The following is an 18,181-nucleotide window of genomic DNA, read 5'->3' as shown; positions in this document are numbered from 1 at the left end:
CAGAGAAACATGAGGGACAAACATGACAATACTTTCAAGATTTTGCTGAGCAGGCAGCAAAGGCTGGCACTGCTGGCGGAGGGAAGACAGGTGATACATAGTAGAAGTCTTGCTAAACTGATAAAAGCTGAGCAATGAAAAACTTAGAAGTGAAGACCAATACTTTTGTAATTAATGTTTCCATACAAAGAAAATTATAGTTTTATACAAAGAATCCCCTTGTCAGTATTTTGCATCTGTTAAAATCTTCGCTTTTCCCCTTGGTTCCCTTCCTTGTTGAAATGAATTATGTGATTTCAGTTTATTCGCTGGTGAATAACATTTACCACGTGTGACAACGTCTGCTTAGAAAAGGACTGTGTCCAGGGTAATTTGTTTTAGCTCCAGAGGACTGTGGTCCCTCCAAGTCAGGAAGGAGGTTGTAACTGATGAGGAAAAATAAGAAAAATCGTATAATGTACAATAGCAGCCTGTGTTTAGCATGCTGTGTTCATACAGGGTCCAGCAAGAGCTGTCTGTATCTCTTTTGCACTAATGAATACATTGCATTTCATAGGAGGGGAAAAAAAAAATGTTTTTGTTTAATTTTTAGGTCAGCATCTCCTTTCATTTCATGATCTCTCTTTTACAGGCACCAGTTAATTAAAAAAAAAAATAATTAAAAAAAAAAAAAAACAAACCACCAATACCCGTATGAACTAATTACAATGAGATGCTTGAAAAGTGAAGTTAATTTCTCTGGGCTGTGTATTATGCCTGTGTCCGGGCTGGGAGCAGCCCAGCATCGTGTCTGTGTTTCTTCTCTTCATCCCAGAGCCGCAACCGTTCCCTGCCACCCTCTCTCCTGGCTGTGCATTCAGCATTGGTTTGTAAGCTTGTTACCTAAATACCAGCCTAACTTTCCTGTTGACCTGAATACTCTGACCTGGAAATTGCTTTTATTCCCTAATTGCAGGGAAAACGTGCGACTCCACTGTCAATTACTGTGAGTGCAACCCCTGTTTCAATGGTGGATCCTGCCAAAGCGGGGTGGAGGGGTATTACTGCCACTGCCCCTTCGGTGAGTACGCTTCTCCCCCTCTCTGCCCGATCTTCCCTTTCCCTATTAATATTTCTTGAATCGCTGTTTATTTTTACCTGCATAAAACCAATGGGTGTGTATATGGATCCTGGTCTGTGGGCAGATGTTGGTCATCTCCTGGCCCTGACTTCTCCATTTTTCCCCAGCTGCCAGAGAGAGAAGCCGATATTCTGCTAGCACGGCAGGAGATGGAAGCACGTGGCAATTGCAACAAGATTGGTTCTAAATGTAGATTAATCTAGAATTGTCATTGTTCATATAGAAAAGCATGAAAGTAATGCAACAGATTAATCAAAAAAACAGATAAACCTGAGAAATCATCTACAATGTTTTAAGGCTGCTAAAAACGCTCACACAAAAGTATTGTTCTCGATGCACATTTATAACTACTTCTGAATAGTTTTCTACTAACATGTGGAGTAACTTCTTTATTCTCTTTTATTTTCTTTGTTTTACGTTTCCTCAGAGTTTATTGATTTCCTATATAGTCATAGACCATTGTAAATGGAACTGATATTCATAAGTTAAGTAAGTTTTTTCTCTCGCTGCAGAAAAAAAAAAAAAGGGAAATTTTGTGACAGAGATCTGAAAAGAAATATGTAGAATACCCCAAAATATTCAATAAAAACACAAGAGGGCATAATGTTTTAATCACATATATGCTTTTATCGTAAGTATAAAAAATGAACCACTGATTAAGAAACAGTTCGGATAACAGCTATAAAGAGAAAAATAAGCTCAAGTTGCAAATTTATTTCCATAACTGGATTAACAAATGCCTGACGATAATTAACAACCATATCTGACATACCTGTCAAGCTTGCTTTTCTTTTGTTTTCTAAAGAAACCGTAGAGCTCAATGAAATGTGCGTTGTTTTTCAATAGATGTAGCTGTCATTTGTAACTCAGTTTTTAAGTCTAAATGTATACACTTCAGCACCCATTTGTGGGTAATAGGATTCTTCTGTTCAAGTTGCATATTTTTAATAATACATTAGAGGTTTCTTAAAGAGCCTGTGTATCATAGCCATGTCCAGAGCACATCAATACTCTGTTTCTGGGAGAATGAACAGCGAGGAAAATCTATCTGATATCAGATTTTACTTTTCATTTTGCAGGTGTTTTTGGGAATCATTGTGAACTGAACAGTTATGGATTTGAAGAGCTGTCATATATGGAGTTTCCCAGTATGGATCCAAACAATAACTACATCTATATAAAGTTTGCCACTATAAAAAGTAATGCCTTAATGTTGTATAACTATGATAACCAAACTGGAGAGCGGGCAGAATTTCTGGCCCTGGAAATAGTGGAAGAGAGGCTGAGATTCTCCTACAATCTTGGCAGTGGCACGTACAAGCTTACCACAACTAAGAAGGTGTCTGATGGACAATTTCACACAGTTATTGCCCGGAGGGCTGGAATGGTAAGAAATGCTAAAATGAGAATTTAAGACAAGTTCAGCCAAGTCACTTTGGCTTCCACATGAACTCAGAGGAACATAAAATTAGTAACGTTGCGTTTGCTAGCAGAACCTCCAACTTTGGAAAAAACCTCCCTCGTTTCTGTCTTGCTCCAACTGACTCAAAGACCTATAATGGTTTGTTTAGTACGATAATGATAAAGAATAATTAAAAAAACATGTGCAATGCTGTGTACTCTAAATGTGAAAAATGAGAACCAAGAATAATTAATGAAATAGATTACTACACATGAGGCTAATTAACAGATGCAGATTACAGGGATGATTACCAGGGAAGGCTAATTAACCGTAGTAACTACAAAAAGCCTCAAAATAATTTTTCTCAACATTTGGAAATAGAAGCAGACAAACTTAGAATTCCAGGCATCTCTGACCTCTTTCAGGTAGTTCAGAGATTTTACCAATTTCATCAGCCTGGAAGCCTGTTTTTCTTCTGTGGCATACATGTAAAAACTTCAAAGGTGCTACATTGAGAGGGGTTTTGGGGAGGAAGGAAGGAAGTTACTTCTCTTTTTGTCCCCCAGAAACCATCTGAGGGGAGGAATTTTGCCAAGAACTGGATCGGGACAACTGATTGCCATATGCCTGGTACTTTGACCCGACTCTTGCCTTTGTTTTTTTTTTCCAGTAAATGCTTTCTATCCCTCTTCTCTCATTTTTTAATAATATTTCCAAAGCAGAACATAAACCAAATGCTCTTTGACTTCAAGCCAAGCTTTTTGACTCCACAGTGTTTGAGTTAGAAATGAAACCAAATCTATTTGCCATCCATAATCAGTAACTATTGCCCAACAGCTCCCTTCTCAGGCAGAAGTGGCCAGCATCCGCAGAATCCCGTATTCTTCCCACGTCTGAAATTAAAGTCGTATAAGAATAATATATGATTGGGGCTCTACATTTCGTTTTATATATTTCAAGCCAGAAGTAATGTAGGGAATAAAAGAATAAACTGTTCTACCCAGTGTGACTCCCCCTGAGTCCTTGTAGAGATTGCCCATCACGAACTTCTGCAGAAGGCAGTGCTGCTGAGATACGGCACTTTTATATTTTTAAGCTGCTCTGTTCAGAGCACCCTGCTGAAGAGCTTCAAGTCTGGGGTGAGATGTCCAGAGAGCAGCAGAGGGATGTATTACCTTAGGGTTCTTTGTAGGACCAGGGTTGTCTTCTGACCTTCCTAAATGGTGCTTTTTTCTTCTCTCTTAGAGAGTCTTGAGCCTGAAACTGCATTTCAGTTGTGTAGTGCGAGACCTGATTTCTCCATTTGTTGAAGCGGGGATGGTTTAGTCTTCAGCTGGACTTGCAAATCCAATTTGTGTGTGTTTGTAGGAGTTACATATGCAAATAAGATGAAGCATAATTGTGATGTTGAGTAATGACTGTTTTAACATGCCTTAATATCAGATACTTAATAATTTGCATTGCAGCTTCCAGATCTTGAAAGGCACCATGTTCCCATTTTAGCAACTAAATTAGTGTGATATTTCTATCAATAAGATTTAAATGGCTAAGCATAGGAGCACACATTAAATATTACAACAAATAAATGAAATACACTTGAGAAAAAAAATAGCACAGGAAAATGTTTTACTTGGTAGATATGCCAGAAGGCTAAAACATAGAAGAAGAGATAACATAAAAATGACTATTCACAGAAAATTTCAGTTATGAATGCTTCAGGCTGAAAGCAAACATTTAAGACAACATATACCTTTGTATGTTTTTGGTTTTGCTTTTTTTTTTAACATTTAAACCTTCTCAGTAACGTCAGCTGTTTACAAACACAGTATGTGAAAGAATCGCCTTTGTCTTGGATATTTCTGCTCCAGGAGAAATGTCTCCCAGGTGTCCAAAACTGTATAAAATAGCCCCCCTTCAGGATTCCAAATCTGTCATTTCCTACAGCACAGTGGGATTTTATCGGAAACTGGTAAAATCATTAAGTTGTCAGTCCTGAGCTATTGCAGAGTGACAGGATAGAAAGTCTCGCAATGCGGCAAGGTAACCGTAGAGTAATGCTAAAGTAACAAGCAGGAACATTTGACTAACATTAGAAAATAAATTGTATGAACTCTGGTCCAAGTAAAATATATTCTCAAATATCCAGCCCTTCAGCTGGGGTTGTAGCTTGGCTTTCACAGCGCATAGCAATGTAAGTTGGGGAGATTAGGCTGATTGAGCTAAGAACAAAAAATTCATTTCATTTTTTGTTGTTGATATGCTGAAGGAAAATATGTATGCATGTGATGGCATACAGGCCAGCCAGCTTATTATTCTTTCTATGAATTGTTTCATTTATACAGGGCTATAATCTGCTTTGGAACCGCACACTGACATTTCTTGGGAGAAGCAGTTTGCTTATTATGTATGGAAAGAAATTAAAGATAAGCTTTCTTTAAAATTAGCAAATTGAACAATTTAGGCATACTGTAGGGCATGATTTAGGGCTAAGAGCTATGAATTTATTTGGTCAATACAATGAGTCAACTCACAGCATGTATTTGGAAATAGCATGGACAATCTATGGAGATTTCAACAGGACGTTGTTAGTGAACTTAGTTGCAGGCAGGAAAAAAAGCCATTGCAGAGTAATGACGTACTGATAGCTATTGCTGTTTGCTCAGCTCCTGTAGAGTAACCTAAATCAAAATATAAACCAAGGCATTTTTAAAAGTGACATTTGATTTAAATTTGCTGTAAAACTGTGCCACACATCTAGTTGAAACATGAAAAGCTGATATGTACAATTTGGAGAAGATTATGTTTATTTTTCTGAAAATTTGTTTTAAGGAATAACTAACCTTCAGGGCGGTTTTTTTCTTTTTCAATGCATCTGTTATTAATAAATCGCTGTTGGGAAAGTTCTTTGCTAAATAAGAAGTAAAATAAAAACTCCATTTTAAATCAACAGGAATTATTTCATGATTTTAGTGAAAGCTTTGGTTAGACTTTTAGAGATTTCAAATAAAAGTGCCGTGATTCGCTTCAGTGTAAATGACTGAGATGGGTAATGAGGCAACTCGGTTGTCTGGGCCTCGATGGCTTAGAGATAATAATAAAGAGGAAGACTGCTTTAAGTGCTGGTGATGCCTGGTACTTCTCTGAACATCAGCTTGGTCCCACTGTAGATATCCACATGTTTCACCATTATCAATGTGTGGCAAACATCCCTCATGACATACCAGCCTAATCAGGTCCACTTGGTTACTCTTTGACTATTATTGAGTGATTTGTTATTATTTTTAACTAGTAATCTCAGCATTTGTAATCCCAGCATTTGTAACGTGCTTTTTATCAAGTTCAAGCAATATGTTTAATGTCATGGTCAAGCCCCTGAAGGAATGCCCTTTGTGTTTGGAGGGAGCTGCTCTCTGTTCAGATCAAGAGTAGGATACAGTACGAGCCAACATAACTGCAGTTTCAAGGAGTAAAGCAAACAAACATGAAAGAAACCCTACCCGAATCTGAAAACTTTGTGTTTAACTCATTCTCTGTATGAAGCAGTCAATGAGCTCACTCTCTGTTAGTATCTACATCTTGGTATTCACTATGTCGATGCAGAATGTAGTTGATCAGTGGCTCTGAAGCAACCTGTGATCCCAAGTGACATAGTAATATACAAGTGCTCTGTTCTAGCCAACTCTATGATATAGTACATATAATCATAAATATTTAATGTGGTTGGGGACTACAACCTTGTAATGTTTAGCGTATTTGTGTGTGGCTTTTGCAGGCAGCATCACTGACAGTGGATTCTTGCTCTGAGGATCAGGAGCCAGGCTACTGCACTGTTAGCAATGTTGCTGTTTCTACTGACTGGTAAATAATTCCTCATTTTGTGGGGGTTTCTTTGGAGCAAAATGAAAAAGAAATCACCTTCTAAAGCCAGAGAAATTTGGAGTGATGATTACATGCCCTTAGCCAAGCCTCGCACAAGGGATGGATACCTCAGCTGCACTCGCTCAGAGGCATGCAAAGACAAGGCTCCCAAGTGTCATTTTCTCCCATCTCTGCAGAAGCAAATTAAATTTTCTACACGTACTGCTACTTGCTAACTCAGGCTGCATTTCTGCATGGAGTTTATTCATGACAAGGAGTTTATTCAGGAATCCCCAATTCTCGACTCCATCTCTGTCCCCAGGCTCTGGTGGCACACGAGAGATGTATGGCCATGGGTAGTCTGCACTGGGGTGTAAACAGGGATAAGACTTATTCCCTAATGATTTGGGGTCTTGTATTTATTTCTTTGTTTAACTGCACCTCTCATTTTTTTATAAAAGTGTAAGAAATGACATCACCTGATTACTGTTTTCTTTAAAAAAAAAAAAAATATGTAATTACTTTGACATGGTTTTCAATAATTTCCAGATGTCATCTTCTATAGTTTTCATTTCTTAAACATTGGCCAGTACAGAGAACAAACCTTATTTCTCATGTTTACCATAACTAAATCAGAAGCCTTTCTGTTGCATCTTTAGATCCTCTTTGGAGATAACAGTAACTTTAATCCCAATCATTTTGGCTAATTTCTTACACTGACCACAATCATATTTCCTGTCACATGTGGTTTCCCCACTAGCAAAGGTGTTACATCTTTGTAAAATAATGAATCCATCTTCTAGCTATTTAAATATCATCTACAATTTAAACGATAATTGAGTAAAAATTGTTATTCATTATGATTTCAAGCATGCTGCTCAGTCAACTGAATAGAAATTTTGACGTGCAATAACTGAGTGTGAATTTAGACTCATACCCATTGTAACTGTTAGTTCAAGCGCTACTGATCTCTCTGTCTCTCCTCCTAAATGCAAAATATGAATTTCAGAAGAGGAATTTTAGCCGCAGACCATAGCTGATGGTTACAGTTCCTGTGTTGTCATTGCTGTCTTAATGTCTGATACTGATAAATTATTTTTCTGACTGTTTTATAGGACTCTTGATGTACAGCCAAATCGAGTTACTGTTGGTGGCATCAGGTCTGTAGAGCCCATCCTTCAAAGGAGAGGACAGGTGGAAAGCCATGATTTTGTAGGCTGTATAATGGAGTTTGCAGTCAACGGACGTCCCCTGGAGCCCAGCCAGGCTTTAGCAGCTCAAGGAATCTTAGATCGGTACGTCTGCTATATATGGTATCGAATGCACCGCATTTACAATAAAGGAAGCTATCATGAAAGTCAGACACTATTCCTTTCAGACACCATCAGATATTTCTTGTAAAAAAAAAATGACTGTAGAATTTATTGTAAAGTGTGAAAAATGGAGGAAGAAAGTGAATTTGGATGAAAGGTTCACAAAAGATTACCGAGGCTTCAAAAAAGCAACATCATTGTATTTCTATTGCCAATTATTATTAATGTTGCTTTGCAGGCTGAAATAGAGTAGCCCTGTTATTGGATTTCTTTATCAGTTCCACCTGGGTTTGACTGTACTCATACAGTTTGCTAACCCTCTGCTGCCTCTTATTTCTTTTTAATCCACAATGTCTGTTCTATCACTTTGCCTCTCAAGTATCCCTGAATTTCCCTCATATCCTCCGAGTGGTCTTTCAGAAATGATGAACTATCTGTTTCTATTGTTTTTTCCATCTCAGTATTTGAAGTCACAACTGTAGCAATAATATCGGTCTTTCATCCAAATTTTGTACCCAACTCGTCCTCTTTCAACCCCCAAGTTTGCGCTGTTCATTGTGATATGAAGTCTCTGGAGGACTGCAGCGTAAAAAGCACCTAAAAGAGTTTCTTCTTCTTTTGCGTAACAGATAGTAGGAGTTTCACTGTCTCTGAATTCCTTTCTCTTCCGTAAGACTGTCATAACTTGACACTCAAAATTGGAATCTGTTTAGAAACATGAGCTGTCTATGGAGAAGAACCTCTACATTTTTGCGTCTCCGGGGGTGAAGAAAGGGAGTATCATTCAAACACAGGACGCTTCCCAGCATGTTTGCTCCGCTCATTTGTGCGTGCATTCTTCAGCATCTGCTTTTCTGATTTGTTTCAGATGTCCCAGACTAGAAGGTGCTTGCACGACCAGCCCCTGCCAACATGGTGGCACCTGTGTTGATCACTGGTCCTGGCAGCAGTGTCACTGCAAAGATGGACTGACGGGAAAGCACTGTGAGAAATGTATGGAGGGGGTTTTACTGTCTTTTTCTTTAATGTACACCTAAGTATGGTTTAACCAAATGCCATTAAGAGTTTATTCTCAGGGACATGGGGTAATGAATTTTATAAAATAATGAAAACAAGCAGCATGCTTGCCTCTTAAATAATTTTTAAGGAAAAGTCGACAATGGACTATTGTCCTTTTATGACCTAAAGATAGCAACAAGTTACATATATTATGTTTTCTGTCTGTATATCATGTTTCAGGTAACTCGCACTCGTTTAAAACTAAAGCTTCCCAATAATGTATAATCACTAACTAAAATAAAGCTATCCCTTAGGAGGGATTTGTCTGCTATGGGGAGGTAAGAGGGTTATGGAAAACCCTTCCCTTTACGTAAACATTGTGTGCATGTGCTTATGGCTTCTCCAAACTGTAGGCCTTTTTATCAAATGACCGACAGATTATATGCAAGAAAATACGGTCAATGTAAATGAAAACAAGCGATTTACACTCTGGGGTTATTAACTTGCATATGGATAGCTCTGTAAATCAATACAGCATTGTCTAGGAGAGCGAAGTGATTTATTTCCATGTAGTTGTAGCGTAATGACTCGGCTTTGTTTCCTTACATGTCCCATTATTGTTTAGCTGATTTATATGCTTTTATTGCACCGGTTTACAAAAGAATTTAGCCATAATTTTAACAGCATTTGGTAGTCAGTGCTCTGCCATTTTTTATTCTTTTTTTTATGCCATAACAAATAGAAAGTCATTATCTCTGCCCTGAAGAGCTTAGAGTTCAATATATCATGAAACCCTGCTTGCAGTAATGGAAACAGTAACATCCCTGGGAAGGAATTACAGTTCTGAGCGCCAAATTTTTTTCCCTACTCCCTCACTTGTTCCCTAGCGACTTTTAATTTACTATTGACTGATAGCAGCAGTAAATTACTAGCACACTCCCACTCTCAAACACACATTCTGGCTGAAGCCAAAGAACAGAGGGGCTGAAATTGCCATTCACTCCTGCTCTCCCCCCTGACCTGCTCTGAACTTGATCTCTGTTCTGTACGAAAATGGTCGTTATTAGGCAGATGATCGCTGTAGCTGTAACGAGCTATGTACTCAGTACTTCCTCGTCCTTGTCCCAGATATTACTGCCGACACTGCCTTATCGCTGGAAGGCAAAGGACGACTTGACTACCACATGAGCCCAAACAAGAAGCGAGAATACATGATGAGACACAGCACTCGAGGCACTGTCCTGGGACCCCCGAATGTGGTTCGCTTGGAAGTGAAGTTCAGGACAAGAAGCGAGAACGGCGTTTTAGTTCACGTCCAGGAAAGCAGCAACTTCACTACCGTGAAGGTAAGATTACAGCTAATGCTGAGTTTGATTTGATTGGACTGCCTTGTGCATAGTGATCAAAATCACATTTTTCCATTACTCTTGCTGTTTCCTTTATAAAATAGTAGGTCTTTAACTGAGGCTAGGCACTGCTCCAGTATCATTCATCTTCTCAACAATTCCCTTGCTATTTGCCAAGGTATCAGAAGATCTTGATGGTTTTGTATCTAATCAGTTCTGTCTAGATTCCAAATAGTGACTGTTTTAAGGCAGCAAGAACAGTACTCATTGCCATATTTGTTATCATCATTAAGTTATACTCTACAGAACAAATCGTTTCATTATTGGCCTTTTATCTTCTGATTTTTTTGGGCCTCAAACCCAGACCCTCCTTAAGGTGACAAACAATTGCCAAAAAGTTTTCATTAATTCCTACTAGTGTAGCTTATGCTTCTCAAACTAGGAAGTGAGGGATAACTTGAATTCATGAGGTTACCCATAGACCAATGTCAATATCAAATTATTTTGAGATACATAGCTGAATTAATGCTTAAAATGCCACACAGTTTTGTTTTGTTCCCAAAGAGTTTATTGCTGCAGAAGTTACCTTTCTCAAGAGAAAGCGATGGTTCAGTTCCTGGCTATGACTCAGTCCATTTACTCATAACTCTAAATGAGTACAGCAGTGATGTTGGCAAGCCCCTTTATTGGGTTGGTGTAAGCTCCAAGTTTCCTTGACTGCTGTAAGGCTTTCCAAGTTTTTTCCCTGACTTTTAAAGAAACTCGTACAGAAATTCACACTTTCTAAGCTTCACCCCCATGGATATTCTCCACCTGCCCGATCAGAGGTACAGAGCTTTCCTGACACACTGGCTGTACTTAAGAAGCAAGTCTGCATTACTTCCCTGCGTATGCTTTTACCACATCATTTGGTAGGAAGTTTCTGCCTCGGTCATATTAGAAGATAAGATCTCATTATTTTCAGTTCTGGAGAGAAAAAAACAAATACTACCTTTTTCTCCCTAGTAGAATTTGCTAGCTCAGCTCTACAAGTATTATTAAAAAAAAGAAAAAGAGTTGCCTTTCCTGGCTGAAAGCACTAGTGGTGTGTTTATGCAAACACTCTTGTTATTGTTAATATTGGTGAAGTTATACAAGCAAGCAGAGGGTGTCAAGTCCCAGACCCAGCTGTGCAAGGGCAAAGAGCAGAGGTTTGCCTGGTAACAGATGCAGCAGTTTGAGGAAGGAGAGGTAACATCACTGTACCAATTATTGCCGAAAAGTTCCAGATGATGCTGGTTAATAAAACTGTAGTAATTTAACTGTAGTTAGTACAGTATGGCTTCTGCGCCTCTGATCATACCGCGTACCATACCAGAGTGGGTATCACGATGAGCACTTCCCTTGGCGGTGGCCCAAGATGTCAGTGAAGCCAACCCACGTGTAGGTCTCCCTGGCATCTCGATCCACTCCTGGTGCAGAAGATGAGCTTTAGGGACTTCTGTTTACAACTCTCTTGTCAGTCTTCAGAATAGACAATTTTATAACTTGACTTTTGAGTCTTTTAATGTTGTTACCCAAAGTGTAAGCATTCAGAGAAAACCTGCTGTGTGTTTTTTCATATTAAACTGTGCTAGGGAAAAGCTATGAGTCCTGGGGCTACTTCCATGCCTCCATATTTTTCCTGTTATTGTTAACTGGTTTTGATGTGGCTGGAATTGGGGTAAAATTAGACAAATGGTAATAAATCAGACCCACTGAGACTATGAGCATCTGATTCATTAAATGATGTAAACTCCCCCCAAAGAACCCAAGAGAGGTCTTTATGATATAACAGGATCCTTAATCCAGGAAAGGTGCGAAACCTAACAGATTAAAATAAACAATGGTCAAATTCAAATGGAAAATGCACCCCCAAAAACCCACAAAAAGGAAGAGATTCCTTATTACTAAAGCTCTTTGTCACAGATTATTTTCCTACAAATAATAACGTTGCAACTAATTCAATTAGAAGTAATGGGATAAATACAGCAGGTTAAAGGTGAAATTGCTTGCCTTGTTTTAGCTGAAAAATCTCATCTGAAATCAGATTAAGTTAGCATAACTGTAGCTCTAAGAGCTATGAATTGTACAGGTAGAGAATGTGGATTACACGTTACCTATGTGAGCTAATATATACATATGTTAGGGTGGTGAGGCACTGGCCTAGGTTGCCCCGAGAAGCTGTGGATGCCCCATCCCTGGAAGTGTTCAAGGCCAGGTTGGATGGGGCTTTGAGCAACCTGGTCTGGTGGAAGGTGTCCCCCATGGCAGGGGGGTTGGAACTAGGTATCTTTAAAGATCCCTTCCAACCCAAACCATTCTATGATTCTATGCACATATCAAGTTGCAGAAATAAATCAGAACATAGCTCATTTAAATGATATCTCATCCAGTGGGCTATAAATCTGTAAAGACTAGTGCTCAGATTTAAGACAAATAAGAAGCAATTTGTTCAGTAAAGGAGACTCAGAACATTAGTAAAGTTGAATCAACCATGTAGTTAGGAATATGTTTGCTTTAGTGGTTCATTATTTTCATTATAGTCTACTTGTCAGTTGCTCTGCCATTTAAATAAAACCCAGAAATGGGTGTTACTCAGTATTGTCAGCATCAGCATTTGTTTCAAATTTAGAAATATGTTGTGCTTCAAGGAACTGAGAAGAACATTCCTTATTTTTTCCTGGTTGAAGAAGTCATGGACCAGTCTTGTCTCTGGAAATTTTGTTTTACAAATGCCACTAGTATATTATTTATGAGTCTGTTATCATTAGTCACATGCAATTTTAAAGAAAAAGAAATAGAGCTAAAAAGTCTCTAAAAGTATGGAAAATATCAGTTGCTGGCAGGTAAATAATTCTACGATTCTTCTCTAATGTGGAATTAAAAGTAACAATTCTGTGCTTAGTCTTCCCGTAAGCTTAGAGGATATTGTCTGATATGGTATATTTCTTTTCGTTTACATAAAGACCAAAATACAAGGCAGTATTTTCATGGAGCCTAAAAGACAAAATAAGACTAGCAAATCAATTACAGGTTATAGACATATGTATATATTTGGCCCAGTTAATCTTTTTATAAATGCTTTTGATTGTGGCAAATGGCATTTCATATATTATAATAGTCTGTGTGACTGCATTTCCAAATGTGGGATTTTCTTTGGGCTGCATGATACTTTAGATGTGCACAACCTGTCTTTGACAGCGACAAAAGCATTGTATCTCTGAGGGGCAGCTTTATCAAAGAGTCCCTCAAACAATACATTTTAAAACAGTCCAAATTATTGCATTTATAAATGAAGCGCATGTACGTATTAACCATTGTATTTCTTGATCCAAATGGAATACGTGCTAGATACATTTAGTTCAGGCTGCTGCCAAGACATGAGCGTGGTCTTACAGCCATATTAAAGCTGATCTGTATGAACAAAGTCCTCAGCTTGCATCACTAAAGAAGTAAATCCAGAGCATTTAACAGTTTCTGGAAATGAGAGCAGCATTCTTGTAGCCGGTGTGTCACCTCACAGTTCTTCCCAGGTGAACGTTATTTTTCCTGGAACAAAGCATGCGAGGCTTAGAGAGCTTTCAACAAACCTGGGGCTTCAACCTTTCCTGGACTGTGGGTGTGCACGTTCTGCACGCTCGTGTGACAGATGACGGACCGACCGAGCTGCAGCCAGGAACACTGGAGGAAAATAGTCGTTTTATTAAAACGTGTATGACCAAACGTGCAGGGTGTGGAAGGGAACTTGCAACAAGCGGCAGAGCCACCCTGTATGAGCTGTACACAAGTCTGTATGTCTTTAGGAGGTCCGCTGACGTACCCGACTTTTATGCAATATTTGAGAAGCTGGCGGGTTTGGATGTTGTGTGGTTTTTTTTTTTAAACTCCTGTATCTTAAATGCAGAATTTGCACTGATCTCATTTTGTGATCATTTAATATTGAGCTAATAAGAGGTTTGAAATCCTGCATCTCATGATTCAGTAGAATTGCGAGGCGTCATTCCTAGAGGAAAAGCCAAAAAATTTTTCATGGAATTCAATAGTACCTTTTTTTTCCTAACGGCTCACAAGTTTAAAAGCAGTTTGCTCAAGTAAGCACCATTTGAAAATTCCCACAAAATAACACACTTTGCAAGTCTTCAGAAAGGTTTCTAAAATACAACAATTTTTCTGCAAAATGCAAATTGGCAGAAAAAAGCAGATATAAAATGGGAATCTTGCTGAAGTCCTGCTATGCTGTATATATTCCTACTGTGTGATAATGAAAAGTTTTTTTGTCAAGGACAACATCTGTTTACTCTGCAAAGCGTTTTCTACACTTGCATTGAAGAAGGAGGAAGAATTATTCTTTTATTGGTTAAAATGCTGGCCTTTCAATAGGTTTTTCCCTTATGAGATTAGCCAGGGAATGAGTGGATGACAAAAAAAAAAATAAGTTTTCTACAGATGCAATGATGTAGTTAATTGCGGCCAAATTTTTAGTACTAAATAATTAATGCATTTTTAGTGCCAAACAATTATTAGGGGAAAAATACATCCAGGCTTCCTATTACAACTGAAGCCACGTGTTACTGTAGCTCTACTGAATAGGCATTACATTGGTTATATGTGTATAGGAGCGGTTATGTGTATATCATTTTCAAATGATGCATTTTGTATTCTTCTGATCAGATAAAAGGCGGAAAAGTGCATTACATATCCGATGCTGGAATTGCTGGGAAAGTGGAAAGAAATATCCCAGAAGTGTACGCTGCGGATGGTCAGTGGCATTCGGTACTCATTGAGAAGAACGGGTCTGCTACTATCCTGTCGGTCGACGAGATTCATAGCCGAGACATCCTCCATGCCACACAAGACTTTGGTGGACTAAATGTTCTTACAATTTCTTTGGGAGGAATCCCATCAAGCCAACCTTTCAAGAGCACAGTTGCAGGTAATTTTTATTATTTTTTTTTTAATATAGTGCTCATAAGCACATTTGAACAAAGGGTCTCTGTTTGCTTAAAGGTTGCAGAAAGTACTGTTATTCTTTATCAGTAATTAGTATACTTCCATCCTTTGCCAGAAAAATGGCAGTTTGAATGAGTAAGGATTGCAGACTTCGTTCCTTTAGTACGCTTTGCAGCCTTGTTGTTTCCAAAAGCAGGCACTCCATCTGCAGGGCTTTTTGGAGGCAGGGGGTGGGTTGGCTTGCTTGTCTATAAATCAGTTGTTATAATTTTGTTATACTAATGGAGAGGAAAGGATCTATACCTTAACTGGCTCAGAATCTGGAAAATCAAGGCAAATCTTTTACTTGGGCAAAAATGCTTAATGAGAACTTTGTCTCTGTAGGGGTTTGGTAAGTACTGCAGGATTTAGCCTGTTATTAATATGATTAAAATATTTTCTGAAACTCCAACTTCCTCCTGCTTTATCCTGCTGTCAAATGAAGACTAGGATTTATTTCTGAGCAACAGAAACCAAGGACGATAAGGAACAACCCTCTGACCGGCATCTAGCTGTTCTAGAAGTAAATCAGTCTCCCTCAAGAGTTAAAGCAGCTGTTTTAAACCCTGGCAAAAGAAGTAGATAACATATATTTGATATCATTCCCCCAGTGATAAGTAAAGATGGAAGTGATTTTTAGCTCCAAACTGTGAGATACTCCAGATAATGTAAGCGTAGGTGTCACAGAGTTTTTGTATTGAAAAATCTTCCTGACTCCAAGAATAGTGACCATATAAAGTATCTTTGAGTGGAGTAAATTCACACTTCACATTTGTGTATTGTGAATTTGCATGAAATGTGGTATGAAATCATATGGATGCTGTGCTAACCTTTACCCTTTTTACATATATGTTTTATGAGCACCGTATGCATGGAAAAATCGGAGGCTCTTAGGAAAGCTGGAACAAAGAAAACTGAGGATACTGACTTCTCACCACTCCCTGATGCTGTGGCAGACAAATTAGGAATGTCTGGCTTCCATTAGGAATACACAATCCAAAATCTTTTATTCATATGATTTTATTTTATTTTAATATTGGATTACATTGTGTACGACATACCAAGGATTTACAAGGGGGAGGTATAAAACTCTCCATGAACTCAGAGTCAAAAATATCTGCAGTACTGTTAAAGGCAGACAGAAACACACATGGGTGACAGTTCCAGGGTTGTGAAGCTGGTATATCCAGAAACGTTTTCAAACCCAGGTAGACCTGACAAAATCCTGGTTGCTGTTTATCACATCACTGTGGCAAGGGACTACCAGGCATGTGGCAAAGTAATCGTCCATTTTGCTTGGGCTCCCACCTGAACCTAAATACTCCATTTCCTCTTTGTTTGGGACTGTAAGAACAGGAGAAAATTAAAATATAGGCAATGTTGAAAGACAACACATCTCTTTCAGAATGGAAATGATACAGAAATAGCATGCTTGCAAAACTTAGAAGGCTCTTTCATGTCCCTTTACACCACATGACTTACATCTCTCAGTGAAACATATTTGATGTTGGTACCCAACTCATATTTCATTTCTGACATCAGAGCGTGTTCAAATTTTAAAGCAACATACTTTGAAGATTGTAAATCTGTAATATCACCTCATACAACTTGAGTACATTTGCTATTTCATGACAGAGTAAATATGCATAACCTTTTTCTCTGTGCTACCCGTTTTTACAGAGGTTTCCACACTTATTCACAAAGTTACCATTCATAGTGGCTGTTCTTCCATTCCAGCAATATGTTTGCAGAAATGAACCTTTCTCTGCCACTACTAATGCATGGAAAATTTGCTCCTGTTCGTTTCACTCGAGCGCGATGCTTCAGAACAGAGTAGTGGCACTTTCCTTCTGCTTGTTGATTATTTTTATTGATGATGGCTGATAATTTTGGTCTTGAATAATACTCTCCTGTAAACCTGGCATGACGCACAGCATCCCAAGGAGAACCCATTAGAAGTTAAGGAGAAATAACCATGTTTCCTACATCAACCACGCATGTGGACACTGGGAGCATTACTTACAAACACATCTCTGCACACCATTTTGTCACAGCTCCGAGTAGAGGTCAGCATGAGGTTGGACTATCCTAAAACCCTTGCAGAAAGGGTGAAGTCTGGAGAACACAGAAAATTCTTAGGCTGGCAAAAGGCAGGTGGATTTTCCTGCGACCTCACACACAACCACCGCACAAAGGCCGTGGATAATCCCATCTCCCTGGGCTCTCACAGCACTGAAAATCAACATCACTACTGAGAGGGTAGCACTACAGCCAAGCAGTGGGAAGTTTGGCAAAAAGTCACTCAATATTCAGAGACATAAAAGTATTGCCATGATTTTAGGAGATGGTAAGACAGGAGGCTTAGCTGAAGCACGGTAGGCAACTTCAGCTCAGAATAGGGGAAAGAGGAAAGCACACAAGCAAAGGGGAATGGAAGCTAGTATTTTCTGCTAGCGTAGCCAAACCAGCTGTGCACAGGTTTCTCTGTGTAGATGATAAGAAGTTTTAGAAATATGGGAAAATTAGGAAGTGAAAACATTTAAGTAAATTGAATGAAGTTGTTAGAAGGAGTATTTGTTCAAATTCATTTTAAAGACATTAAATCCTACTAGATTAGATGTAGCAAAATAAGTGAAGTTACTCAGCTATTGCACCGTTATGTGGTTAACATTGCAGATATTTTTACAGTAATCACAACACAAGCTAAAAGTGTGGGGAAGCAACCATAAGCTCAGTACACATAAGATTCAGTCATGAAAATATGGAGGCTTCACGTGCGTAACTAACAGCGTGATTTACCCTGCACCTTACTTAAAACAACATCACAAAATAAGGCTGTTGCCTCCATTGTAGCACTGGGTTTTCCATTTTGTTGCTTCTGTATTTGTGTTTCCCCTTTCGTTTCAGGGGGCAAGAGGCACACCACAGATCTTGTCATCTGCTGGTTCAAAAGGTTTCCCCTTTAGAGTGACATTGATGCTCAGAGTGTCTTTGGCCTTTGTTGACAGTGCATACTCGGTCTTCAGGTCCCAACATGACTGTTGCTTTTTCTCCTAGGCTTCGATGGCTGCATTTCCTACATCAAGTACGGTGGGGAGAACCTTCCCTTTGCTGGCAAGCACAGCCTCGCCAC

At 38.8% G+C, this 18,181-nt stretch overlaps 1 protein-coding gene across 1 annotated transcript in view; it reads left to right on the top strand.

Annotated features, from left to right (window-relative positions):
- Positions 1-955: 955 nt before the first annotated feature.
- The window catches only part of LOC104166224 (protocadherin Fat 4-like), a gene marked incomplete at both ends in the record, with an annotated part of 19,000 nt that continues 1,774 nt past the window's right edge, over positions 956-18,181 (top strand). Inside the window, 8 exons of the mRNA XM_009706084.1 lie at positions 956-1,060; positions 2,200-2,507; positions 6,295-6,380; positions 7,496-7,675; positions 8,562-8,677; positions 9,821-10,038; positions 14,731-14,992; positions 18,106-18,138. Coding sequence (XP_009704386.1) covers positions 956-1,060; positions 2,200-2,507; positions 6,295-6,380; positions 7,496-7,675; positions 8,562-8,677; positions 9,821-10,038; positions 14,731-14,992; positions 18,106-18,138 — 1,308 coding nt within the window. The remainder of the gene's footprint in view (positions 1,061-2,199; positions 2,508-6,294; positions 6,381-7,495; positions 7,676-8,561; positions 8,678-9,820; positions 10,039-14,730; positions 14,993-18,105; positions 18,139-18,181) is intronic.

Source organism: Cariama cristata, unplaced genomic scaffold (assembly GCF_000690535.1).
Source record: "Cariama cristata isolate BGI_N322 unplaced genomic scaffold, ASM69053v1 scaffold13308, whole genome shotgun sequence".
NCBI classification, from domain to species: Eukaryota; Metazoa; Chordata; class Aves; order Cariamiformes; family Cariamidae; genus Cariama; species Cariama cristata.
This window is presented reverse-complemented; position numbering and strand designations above follow the sequence as displayed.